At 39.8% G+C, this 12079-nt stretch overlaps 2 protein-coding genes across 2 annotated transcripts; one reads left to right on the top strand and one right to left on the bottom strand.

Annotated features, from left to right (window-relative positions):
• The first annotated feature begins 17 nt into the window (after window positions 1-17).
• Window positions 18-10674, top strand: cdh27 (cadherin 27). The gene is made up of 18 exons (XM_051948238.1): window positions 18-218; window positions 685-807; window positions 1137-1286; window positions 1815-1956; window positions 2043-2206; window positions 4485-4616; window positions 4860-5042; window positions 5212-5522; window positions 6394-6536; window positions 6928-7152; window positions 7241-7462; window positions 7562-7683; window positions 7765-7869; window positions 8037-8117; window positions 8188-8241; window positions 8318-8404; window positions 8510-8714; window positions 10493-10674. The coding sequence occupies exons 1-17, from the start codon at window positions 180-182 to the stop codon at window positions 8708-8710; spliced, it is 2484 nt and encodes an 827-aa protein (XP_051804198.1). The 5' UTR covers window positions 18-179; the 3' UTR covers window positions 8711-8714; window positions 10493-10674.
• LOC110970239 (protein LSM14 homolog B-like) lies at window positions 8866-11606 on the bottom strand. Its single transcript, XM_022220492.2, has 8 exons — window positions 11188-11606; window positions 10911-11074; window positions 10678-10807; window positions 10379-10567; window positions 10213-10290; window positions 9859-9999; window positions 9655-9772; window positions 8866-9556 (listed from the first exon to the last, which is right to left on the bottom strand). The coding sequence occupies exons 1-8, from the start codon at window positions 11312-11314 to the stop codon at window positions 9400-9402; spliced, it is 1104 nt and encodes a 367-aa protein (XP_022076184.1). The 5' UTR covers window positions 11315-11606; the 3' UTR covers window positions 8866-9399.
• Window positions 11607-12079: the final 473 nt, after the last annotated feature.

Raw genomic sequence — 12079 nt, 5'->3', positions numbered from 1 at the left:
TATCACTGCTTTGTAAAGAAAACGTCACAAGCAAACTGCGTTGAGAGGTATAACTTAAACGCTGGTTGAATAGACACACATACCATGCAGCCTGTGATTATTATGTGTGTGGGTGTGGAAACCGGAGGGCAGGGTCTCGTCTGTGTTTTAAAAGTCTGTCCTCACATACTCTGAGCTGGATGTACCCAACAGACATCATGTTCTGCTTCTTCCTCCTGGTACGTAGCAAGACTTATTTTTCACTCTTTCTGTATTTGCTTTGAAATGACTGTTTGCATTTCATACATGACAATTTCTGTTTCAATTTAGAATAATTTAAACAATAATCTGTTTTTCGTATGTCTGAAAGAAGAGAGGAAAATATTTCCCCAATTAGTGAAAAACTGTTTTAAAAAAAAGGGAAAAAAGAATTATTATCTGCAGAAATCTGTCTCAAATATTTTTGAAAACACGAGTGTCCCTTGTCACACCATGGGATTCCAGCGTCTGTAGAAGTGTCTGTAAGTACATTTCATAGAAACTGGTTCATCAACTGTTCAACAACGCGTCTTCTACATTTTCCTTCCCCAGCATACAGGTGACATAAAATTCTGCCTGTGTTCACAAACCAAATTCCTACTTTGCGCAATACGACATTCATGGTAAAGACTGTACCCTTCAGGTGTGTCGCTGTTTGTCTTTCAGTGCTGTTATCTGCCAAGTGCAGCGCGCTCAGAGCCACTGAGTCGTCACAAAAGAACTTGGATCATCGACTCCTTTTACATTGAAGAGGGGAACCCAGGACCTTTTCCTTATGTGCTGGGAACGGTGAGAAAATCAAAGAAAACTGGTCAGACTTCATCAGAAACAAATGTGCAGTTGTACCAGAAAAGGCTAAGCGCAGATTTTCACAGTCAAATACCAAATCTGTTTCACTGACAGCTACCAGATCTTACTGTTATTAAAAAATTTTATGATGATCAATTCTCTAATAAGCTGTCCTGATATTGAACATTACTTTGACATCTGCAATTGTTTTCTTCTCTATTCAAGCCTGGCTCATACATTTAATCACCATCCATGTACATTAATCATTGAAAAATGAAAAACTCGGGCTGCCAACTACTAACTGTGAAGTGTTTGGTGTTTTGTTGTAGGTCCATATTGATCGGAGCTATCGGACTTTCTTTGAGCTGTTTGGAGAAGGAGTAGATGAGGAGCCGATGGGGGTCCTCTCCATCCATAAAGATACTGGTGAACTGTCGGTCCACAAGGCTGTGGACTATGAGGAGAAGACACTGCTTAAGGTTAGCCCATGTTATGTACTACCATCTAATGATGCCAGCCACTCTGCTGTGAAATTCTGCTCAGTGGATGAGAAGTCTGTGCTTATAGTGGCTATTGGTGCTGACTTAAAGGTGTAGTATGCAATTCTGGTCCATACACTTTCTAAAAATCTAATTTAGTGAATATCTCCTCACAGTTAAGGTCTGCTATGTGTGTGAGCTTGAAACAAAAGGCGCTTATACACAGATCTGGCTCTGTAAATGTAAAAGAAACACAAAATGGCTCAGGCTGATCCATACAGCACCAGTCCAGTGTGTCCTGGTTCATGATCGTGCACCGGATAGTGCTGGGGGAGGAATGTAGATGGGGCAGTGGGAGTGACAGTGACAGTAAAACCTGCGACTTTTCTACTGAATTGCAGATGCCACTTTTACTGCTTTTGTAGTAAACACAGTAAACGCATTGGAATGTTCGAAGGCTTATTGCTCTAAATACTTTACTTGAAAGTCTTCACATTTTCATTAACTTTGATATCTTTTGCTCTGTAGCTGAGATTTCAGGCCAAAAAGATGGACTTATCAATTGACACAAGATTAGGAATTGAGATTTACATACGGGACATCAACGACAACCCGCCACTGTTTCAGAGGAATCTGTATGAAATCACTGTTGGGGAGGAAAGTACACAAGGTAAATAATGTTCCTCTTCTTTGTAGCTATGATTTAAATAATGCTAATTAATTAAACTCCTTTTTTGTTTTATCATTTTCCAATAGGCTCCAATCTCATGACTGTGTTCGCTCATGACAGAGACCAGAGGGGGTCACCAAACTCAACCTTCCACTACGTAATCAAATCTGTGTCTCCAAAGGTTCCATACACTGAATTCTTCGTTGATAAGCTGGGAGGAATTTCCTTTAAAGGATGTTTGGATCATGAGGCAAGAGACTTTTTTTCTAAATATGTCGGAATAACATCACTTGCAGGCTACGTTACTTTGTAAAGATCGATTAATCGTGGCATTTCGAAGAGTTAGTTTCTTTACCAGAAGGCAGATTGTCATTTTTTCCTGCACGTTTTAACATGACGTTGCCTCCTCCTGCCTGAGGTGTAATTGCAGGGCCCTGCCTGAAAACAGGTGTGTATTTCCAGAGTTTAGTGAAAAAAAGTCACACTCAAAGTAAAATGGAACTCACTCTGTAATTGGGAGAGTCAGGATCAGAAATCCTGGTCCACTTTGCAGTTTCACATGTTTATTTCCTCCCTTACCCTTTACATAGGTGACCATAAACATTCCAGTATCACTGACTTTTCAATATTACAAGTTTTGAACTTCATAAAACTTCGGTAAGAAAACGGTTTTACCAAAAGAGTCATAAACATAAGATTTGGTTGGAAGTTCAAAAGGACTTCAAAAGAATCTTCTCAGACAAAAACATAATGCTGTACAATGTAACAAAGTTAAACAGCTTGGTTGCTCGATGTTGAGCTAATTAGGCGTAAGCTGATTGGAAATTGGATGTAATTTTCCTCTGCTAATAAACTAAGCTAAAACATGCTTACATATTAATTTGCAGGACCAAATGCATTAAAAATATAAGTCCAGTGTGCACTACCCTTCTTTGCGACCCCAAAATGCAACATCACAAATACTACAAAATGCTTTTTTCTTTCATCTAAGAAAGTGATGCTGTAAAATGTTTTAATTCCACCAACAAAACATACCCATAAAATACTGAATTGATGGTAACAATAAATATTTTGAAGTAAATTAAAAGCAAATTCTGGATCTTAACTTGATCTTACAGAAATAAGGAATACATGATGTATTCATGCGAGCATGAATACTTTTGGTGCTGCATACAAAATATTTTTTATAGAAGAGTCACTTTGAGTCACTTGTACCTCATTTAAGTGTTTCAAAGTTCCACTACATTGTACATTCGACTCACTTTAGATGATCATTTGAATAACTTTGAGGATTTAGTTTAACTATGCAAAATATAATCAACAAATAAATTAGGATGGAGTATTATAGATAAAGATAAAGCTTTATTGATGAAGTCATGAAATCATTCTCAACATTAAAGTAACAAACACAGTCCTGCATAATGAATGCTTTTACTTTTGGTGCTTGCAAATACTAACTATAATACAGATTATTTCTACACTGTGGTATTGGTACTTTTACTTAAGTACTAGACCTGACTCTTTTTTCCACTGTGACTATGGCAGTATATGAACTGAAACAAGCTGTACTGTGACTTTAGCGATTTGCCACAATTGTTTTAGTGAAGATAAGTTTGTTTGCAGAAATAACATACTAGATTTCTTTAAATAATAATAATAATAATAATCTTTATTTATATAGCACTTTTCATACAGGAGTTGTAGCACAAAGTGCTTTACAAACAGACAAATAATTAAAATAGATGAAAGAAGTTGTGACCCAAATCCACCCCACTCAACCCCGAACCCACCCACCCAGCAATCCATACACTGTAATGTTAAAAGCAACATAAATAAAAGACAATAATAGATCAGGGACGTTGTTATACCCAGTACGTACTGAGGAAACACCATCTTAAAGGTTTAAAATAGGTAAACACTGGAGGTTAGTTTAAAGTGTAAAATAAATAAATAAAAATAAATGAGTAAAGTAAAATAAATCCATAATTAGATCAGTAAAATAAATAGATAAATAAGTAAATAAATTCAATTCAATATATCATATAATAAAATAACATAAAATAAAACAGAATAAAAAATAGATAAAATAATAATAAAGATAATAATGATTGTGATAATTATAAATTTGGAGTTGTAAAAAGAATAAAAACACTAAAAATTAATTCAAATTAAAGCCAGACTAAAAAGGTAGGTTTTAAGTTTGTTTTTAAAAACATTAACATTAGGTGCAGCCCTCAGGTCTTCAGGAAGGCTGTTCCATAAGCGAGGGCCGTAGTAATAAAAAGATGCCCCACCATAAGTTTTTGTGTTGACCTTGGGAACTGTCAACAGAGAACTTCCTGAAGACCTGTGGGTTCTAATTGGTTCATATGGTTGGTTCATAAAATAAACAAGGAGTATACCTGTAATATTAAAAACTACTTTACAACAGTAAATTTTGTGCAGAATGATCAAAGAAATGGACACTCTTGGCAATGCATTTTTCTTTCAGTCTATTAATGTAATGGTATATGTTTCCATATTTTTAGGTGGCTGAGATGTTTACAGTGCTGGTGGAGGCCAAAGACCACGGTGAAGTCATCAGCTTGTCCAGTTCAACCACTGTAGTCATTCATGTCCAGGACGGCAACAACCACCTTCCTGTCATCAGCGGTCAAACGGTAGGCAGCCATCTGATATACAACTGCTGTTTTAACTAATATGTTAAAAATCAACACTACGTCTGTGTTTACACAGTAAATGTCACACTTTTAATAGGCCACATCAGCTAGTGAATTGACAATATGATGAAACACTTTCAAGAACATGTAGGAAGTATGCATACTTAGCACTATCAGAAGGAACCTCTCTTACAGATTTATTTAGTTATTTTTTAATTTACACATTCTGGATGCAAACAACAGGGCATCAGCAAAGTGACAGAGCATGAGACTGGATCCTCTCCTCTGCGGCTGCATGTGACGGACAAAGACACCACGAACAGTCTGGCATGGAGGGCCAAATACAGCATACATGGAGATGAAGGAGAGCACTTCAGGGTGGAAACTGATCCAGACACGAATGATGGAATCCTGACTGTTGTAAAAGTAAGAGGCGCTTGGCTGCTTGCTTTACATTATGATGACACCCACATCTGCTTTATGTAGCTTCACTGCTGCAGCTGCACGTGTGGTTCTCATGCCTGCACTTGAAGTTCACATTTTTTATTTCTGTTCTCCAACTCACTAACTTTGCACAACTCCTGCATGATTTCAGCCTTTAGACTTTGAGGCAGGCGCACAGAGACAGCTGTCGATCTCGGTGGAGAACGAGGCGCCATATTTCTCCTGTACAGTGAAGGACAAGATGTCCTCTGGTCTCTGGAATGTTGAAACCAGTAAAGGCTATAATGGTGCGATTCAGCCTCATTCTGTAAAAGTCATCATCGAAGTGGAAGATGCCAACGACCCCCCAGTGTTCAGTGTGACTGTCAAAGAGGCCATGCTGGAGGAGAACGCCGCCGTTGGAACCTGGGTAGAGAAAATGACCGCTGTGGATCCAGACACCAGTCATGCAAGTGCTTTTGTGTAAGTGAGATGCTTAACCCTCTGAATCCCAAGCAGTTTCTAATCGTTTTCGCTCCTGTCATATTTTTCCCCCCTGTGGGCTTATTTTTCACTGCCATATATAAATTCCTTGAACAGTAGAACCATGGCTAGAAGCAGAGCAAACTTAAATGATACAAAAAAGAAAAAAAAAAGTAACTTCTTTGATTTTTTCACAAAATCTCTTTTAAAAACCGAATCATTGTGTATTATGTCTTATGACCACTTGTGTTACCAACATTTGAAAGAATGGGGACTCGACTTTCTACAGATTTTTAACTGTTCACATTTTTACAACTTCTACAAATTGGACAATTACATAGCATTCTTGAGCCATGCTGCACTCATTTTGTTGATCCGGTATTTTCTGTTTTCCTGTCTGTCTCTCTAATTTGTTTCAGTACTTGTCACCGTTCTGCTTTGTGTAAACAGCCTGCAGTTCAGTCAAATACTCCTTCAATTGTTGTCACATGACTGGCAATCATCGCAGTCACTCAGGCCTCCACAGTTGAGATGCGGAGTGCAAAATTTATTTAATCGAAATGGGTGCAAATTTCCAAATAAGACATGTAGAACAAACTGATTTTAGTGAAATGTCACCCTATTACATTTAGATTCAGCTAATTTTCCTGACAGAACCACTTTAAGCACATCATTAGTTCAACAGCCATGATTCTGACATGTGAGGGATGGATGATTCTTTATATTTTCATTGTTTCTTTCCCTGAAAAACAGTGTCATTTTGACGATTTCCCAAAGATAGCATGCTTTTCAAACCTTGTTTTGGGATTCAGAGGGTAAATCCAACATATCTGAGCCCTTCTATATTTAAGTGCATTGTATTTGTCCACAGTTACAAGGTGGGACATGACCCTGCCGGCTGGGTGACAGTGGATCCTCACACAGGTGACATCACTACAGTGAAGACACCCGACAGAGAATCTCCTCATGTTGTTAACGGCCTCTACACGGTCTTACTGCATGCTGTTGATAAAGGTGAAGACACACTCTGAATATTAGAAAATTCGCTTGTCAGGACCACAGCTTCAAACTGAAGATTGATTGTTTATAGGATGCAAATGAGCGTTATGTTTGGTGATGACTGAGTTGAGCTGATGCAGTGAGGGGACATGCTTAGCTAGGGATTAGCAGTGGCTCCTGGGCCTGCAGACCCCTTTGGAAAAGAAGAAAACAGGAATTGGAAGCAGAAGTAAAGGGAAAGTGGGTGGATCACGAGAAGTGTGAAGGAACAAATGGGAAGGGCAGAGTGGTTTGTACAGACATACGACAGAAAGTGGAGTGACTGAGGTGCGGTCCTGCTCCTGAACTTCAACTAAGCATTTCATTTCCATTACTTTGTGACACTATTTCTTTTTATCCTGGGCAGGTGAGCCACCTCAGACAGGCACAGCTACACTGCAGATCCACGTGACCGACCAGAATGACAACGTGCCACAGCCAACAGTGGACTATGTGGACATTTGTATGTCTGATGGCCCCACGACAACCAACGTCACAGCCTTTGATCCGGATGGAAATCCCTTTGGAGGGCCTTTCACATTTGAACTGTTGGGGAATGTCAATGGAAAATGGAAACTGAATCCTGCATATGGTCAGAAACAATTACGATATGTAATCAAATGTTACAGAAAACACAACCACTTAATTTTCCATTTAAACCATTGAATTGGTTCTGGCAGGTTTCACAGCCGGCCTGGTGAAGGAGTCCGATGTGTACGCTGGTCCACACTCAGTCGATCTGAAGATCTCTGACATGCAGGGACAGTTTGGTGTTTACAACCTCAGTGTGACCGTCTGCGACTGTACTGTGATACCAAACTGCCAAAGTCGCCGAGACACTGCAATGAAAGCTGCCTCTGGAGCTTTAGGCGTAGTGTTCGCCTCACTGTTTTTACTTTTATGTAAGGAATTAAATCACAGCCTTTTATTTAGAATTAAATACATTGTGATATGCATTTTTACAGCTCTGATAACTCACTGAAAGTTGAATGTTCTCACAGTTATGCTGCTGATGGCAATCTTCATCTCCTGCAAAAGAGAGTTCAAAACTTTGCCAGACGAGGATTTCTCCAATGATACCCTCCTCGCTTCAAACACCGAGAGACCAGGAACAGACTGCAAGGTCAGTGCAGAGAAACATTTGCAAACAAATCAGTGACATATTTCAAAGCATATTTCAGTGAGCATTTCCTTCTTTTAAAAGGTGCCTGACAGTGTCCTCACGGTGTCTCCTGAAAAGAAACATCACAGAACTACTATGTGGCAAAGTCAACACGATGGGATGCAAAACACACAATTTTCAGCAAAGGTAGGCATGCATGGAAATTAAAACTTTAAATAACATTATCACCACTTTCATGGTGCACAAAATGACATTTTCTGAGGCATGTTAGTGAAAGCACTCCTTGTGTAAAAGAAGACTGCTATTAATGTGTGAACAAATTGCAGTTTAAATGAGCTTGTTATCCTGTTCAGCAGAATCATGTGGTGCAAAACGTCATCTACAATCACAAGAGGGACGATTTTTCCTACCTATTCAGTGAAAATCAGAACCAGGTAACACGCACTCATTGAACTTCAAGTGGATGTTCAAATATTTTTTTGCTCACCTTTCACTTTCTTCAAGTCTCAGATGACCTGGAATGCTCTCGTTGCCAATGGCCACAGCCACTCCCACCAGGTAGTATAGCAGCAGTTAGGTTTGTTTGCCACTTTGACGCAAGGCCTGAAGAAATTTGATTTGTGTCCCTGTACAGTTTGAAGACAGGAGCACAATAAATTACCTCCACAAAAGGAGCCCTAGCTGTACAATGGACACAGCAATCCTCACCCTGCTTCACCGGGTTGGTAGAGTTCCGTCATGTCTACACTACTGCTCTATAAATGTACCTGCAACAGTAAAGTTAGGCACTGCATTTACACTTGCCTTTCATATACTCAATCCGCAGAGGCTCTCCACTCTCCAGGAGACAGAAAAGGATTTGTTGGACTATAAGCCTCACCTCTATGCAGAAGAAGGAGACTCCAACAGAGCCTCAGATCTGGAGAGGATTTACGTCGCTGACGATGATGCATTTCAGAAAGCGCTGAAAGATCTGGGCCCGAGGTTCAACCAACTGGCTTCCATTTGCAAGCCACCACAAATCTGAACAGGTTCTATTCAGTCACCAACATTTGTGTCCCATATATGAAGAAATTCATTTTTAAACTGTTGGATTGCTTTTCTTTAAGTGAATTAATAAAAGGTCAGTTAGAATATATTAATTTCCCAATTGGATTTTACAAAGCCAGAGAGGTGAGCCAGTCTGTTTATCATATTATTTATTAGCAACTGTTACACATGTTTCTCCAGTTTTCATTTTACAAATGAGAAAAAAAACAAACAACAAACCAAAAGCACTGCGGTCTTACTCTTCACTTTTGAAAAGATGGCCTTTCAAGACCTCTTTGGAGTCACATTTGTACAATCGAGCAGTCATAAGTTAATACATTCAGACATTTAGCAGAACAAAAACACAAAAAAAAAAAAAGAAAAAGAAAAGAAAGGCATGCCTACTAGTCTGTTCAAAAGACAAATTTCAGCATTGCATGCTTCCAAACTAACAATGAATACATTTATGCACAGCTGCTGGCTTTAAAAGAAATCACTCTCCCATTTCATATAAAGGATCCAAAGTACAACATTCCCTAAATGCACATTTGGGATGAAGGAAAAAAAACTAAACAAAAACACCTTGTCACTTCAAGTGCTTCAAAATGGGGGAGAACAGGGAGGTACTTTTTTTAAATAAGTAGAAAACTACAATATTTACAGTAGTGTTAACAAAAAGAAAAGCCTTTACACCCTCCCACTGCCAACCTTTGGGAGGGCTCGCTGCTCGGTGGCGCTCGGTCCTTTGCGTCCGCGGCCTCTGAATCCTCTGCCTCTCAGGAAGCGACCAGGAACTCCAAATGTTTCAATGTTCAATTTTTTCTCCTCTGCCCAGGTAGTTCTCCTGAGGGCATAAGCAAATGTAACCAAATATATTACAAAGCTTGACAACACTTTGAGGTATGACAAAGACAAACCGCAAAAAAAAATTTGCATACCCACCTCGGTTTAAGATCTGATGAGATGTTGTCAAAGAAGCATTTGGTCTTGTCATAGTACTTCTCTCCTAGAGTCTCCTCCTCCTGGCTGTCCTGGGCCTCCCCAGAATCAACTTTCTCCACTGTAGTTAAAAAAACAAGCATATGTTTGCACACCTCAGCATTTACAGTTCAAATGTAAATGACCTGGTCTTCAACACAGACATACCGACAACCTCCTTTGTAAGATCATCTTTGAACTGAGCATTTGCGGTTTCAAAGTCAAAGTCTGACTCGAACTCCAAAGTTGTAGCCTTGGGGTTTTTCACAAGAAGTTGGCCTCTTCTTCGGTTCCTGGACCTGCGACTGCCTGAAAATGAGCACATAAAAACCTCAATATGACAAACACTTCTGTCAAACTGGTTTAGTAACCACTTAGAGCCGGCTAATCAAGTCTTGGACATTTTGTGATGCAGTTTATTGCCTGAGGATAAATGGTCAAAGTTTGTTTACTTGACCTAAATTCTTCTGCCTTCCTCAGACAACCACATTTTTTGATTAATAATGTTTTCACTCTCACTACCTTGTTTTTGTCTTTGCTTCTGGTTTTCAGTTCCTTGGCCTTGAGTCTTGGGTGCACTTGGCTGGGATGGCACCCTACCTAAAACACAAGTTAAATGTTATGAGAGGGTTCTTATTTTATTGAGATTAAAAGCAATAAATGAAAGTCTGCTGTAAAGCCTGCTTACTGGTGGGTGCATTCTCCTTCTGAACCTGGGAGACATCTCGACCAGATCGCTGGGTTGGACGGCCAGGCTGTCTGCTCTGTGGCTGTGTTGAAGTCTTCCCCTTTTTCTGTGCAGCACTGGCCAAAGGCACCGTCTGGACAGCCTGCTCCACCATGGGGACTCTTCTGGTTGGGCCGTGAAGTCCTGGCACTGAGGAAACAGGAACAAGTGCGGTGGAGCTCGATTGTCTGCAAATACATGTCAGAAAACAGTAAAACTGCCATTACTGAGCTCTCTCTCCTAGTGATTATTATCTGTACCGAGGCCCAGTGCAGCGTTGTACTGCTGGTTGAGTAGAGAACTAGCAGCCAGCTGGTTGTAGGTGGGCATCATGTCCCTGTATGGACTCCAGCGTGGGTGATACCCAGCAGAGGAGCTGCCAATGGATGACTAAAATTACAACAATGAGAAGAAAAGAACTTTGTTAATGCCAAATACATTTAAAATATGGAAATAAGATTGCAATCAACCAAATCTCCTTCACACATAGTACCTGAACAATAGCGGGGTCTCGAGGAAGACCATAGTGTGGCTTTGGAGGCTCAGACACAGTAATATCTTTGATGTCACTTCCTCTGAAGATGACATATTCATAAATTTCATCTTTGGGTGGAACTGGTCTGTCTGTGTGGCGGTCCTCTGTGCCAAAAGATTTAACTGGTGGGACACAATTTAATTGTGGGGTAAAAAAGTCATGTAGCAAACTTTGTAGAGATAATTAAGTGGTAAAAAAAACAAAAACAGACTCATCCTTCCCAGTATCAACCTACCTTTAGCCAAAGCCACCGTGGACCGGTCTGTGTCTACAGAAGACAGAATTCCCTCATAGCGAATCTGTGCCTTGGAAATCAAACTTATTTTACTGCCAATATAAGGAGTTCCTCCTCCAGCACTCATGTTTGCAGCCTTCTGCCTAAAAAGCAGCAGCTAAATTACAGAGCATTAAACCACGGCACACAGACTAATCAGCAATGTGCGCAATTAGCGGGCACCTGTGCGCTTTATAAGACTGGCAGTGACGCAGCTCTTCGCAGCTGGATGGATCAGCTGCGCGTAAAACAGGGCGGGTTTGTTTAGCTGGTCAGCGTCCGCCGTAAGAAGCGACAACAGCTGTGTGGAGTCTGCAGCCTGTTATAAACCAAACACTCCACCAGGACTAGCTGTCAAAACCCATTAAGAACTTGTGAAGTTCCTTTGATTTGACTTCCTTGATGACGTAATATTGATCCATCCCTGATTAAATACACTTTCATACATGGGCCGATTATTCTGCAAATGAAACTAAAATATTTGGCTGTACAGTTCCATCCAGGATCAAATTCAACCAGATTTGCTAAAAAATAAAGGTAAAAGGAATCGGACATTGAAATAACATCATTAAATGTGTATTTAAAAATGGACATTTAAACTGCTTTTAAGTCATCCATGTATTGTTTGAGGAGGGAAACATTTTTTTCAACATGTGATTTCTATTCTTTCTCCTATTTCTAGCTTTCTCGTTATTTTTCTTCAAATGTCAGCAAACTGTTGTCCAAAATAGTACTACAGCAATAGTTTGTCATTTTCTTGCTTAATTTTGCGGGCAAAATTGTGGCTGCAGAATTCTTCAATATAATAATATGTTTCCATAAATGTGAGATTTACTGTGGTGTCTGCTGACTT

This window comes from Acanthochromis polyacanthus, chromosome 5 (assembly GCF_021347895.1).
Source record: "Acanthochromis polyacanthus isolate Apoly-LR-REF ecotype Palm Island chromosome 5, KAUST_Apoly_ChrSc, whole genome shotgun sequence".
Classification (NCBI taxonomy): domain Eukaryota; kingdom Metazoa; phylum Chordata; class Actinopteri; family Pomacentridae; genus Acanthochromis; species Acanthochromis polyacanthus.
Note: the sequence above shows the minus strand (reverse complement) of the source record. Positions and strands in the feature narration are given on the sequence as shown.

Excerpts from the sequence above, each read along its gene's own strand:
- LOC110970239 (XM_022220492.2), bottom strand. The coding sequence starts at position 11,314 with ATGAGTGCTGGAGGAGGAACTCCTTATATTGGCAGTAAAATAAGTTTG. Across the intron at positions 11,075-11,187 it reads CACGGTGGCTTTGGCTAAAG|TTAAATCTTTTGGCACAGAG; the intron begins GTAGGTTGATAC and ends GTGTCCCACCAG. Across the intron at positions 9,773-9,858 it reads TCTTACAAAGGAGGTTGTCG|TGGAGAAAGTTGATTCTGGG; the intron begins GTATGTCTGTGT and ends TTTTAACTACAG.
- cdh27 (XM_051948238.1), top strand. The coding sequence starts at position 180 with ATGTACCCAACAGACATCATGTTCTGCTTCTTCCTCCTG. Across the intron at positions 808-1,136 it reads TTCCTTATGTGCTGGGAACG|GTCCATATTGATCGGAGCTA; the intron begins GTGAGAAAATCA and ends GTTTTGTTGTAG. Across the intron at positions 8,242-8,317 it reads GCCACAGCCACTCCCACCAG|TTTGAAGACAGGAGCACAAT; the intron begins GTAGTATAGCAG and ends GTCCCTGTACAG.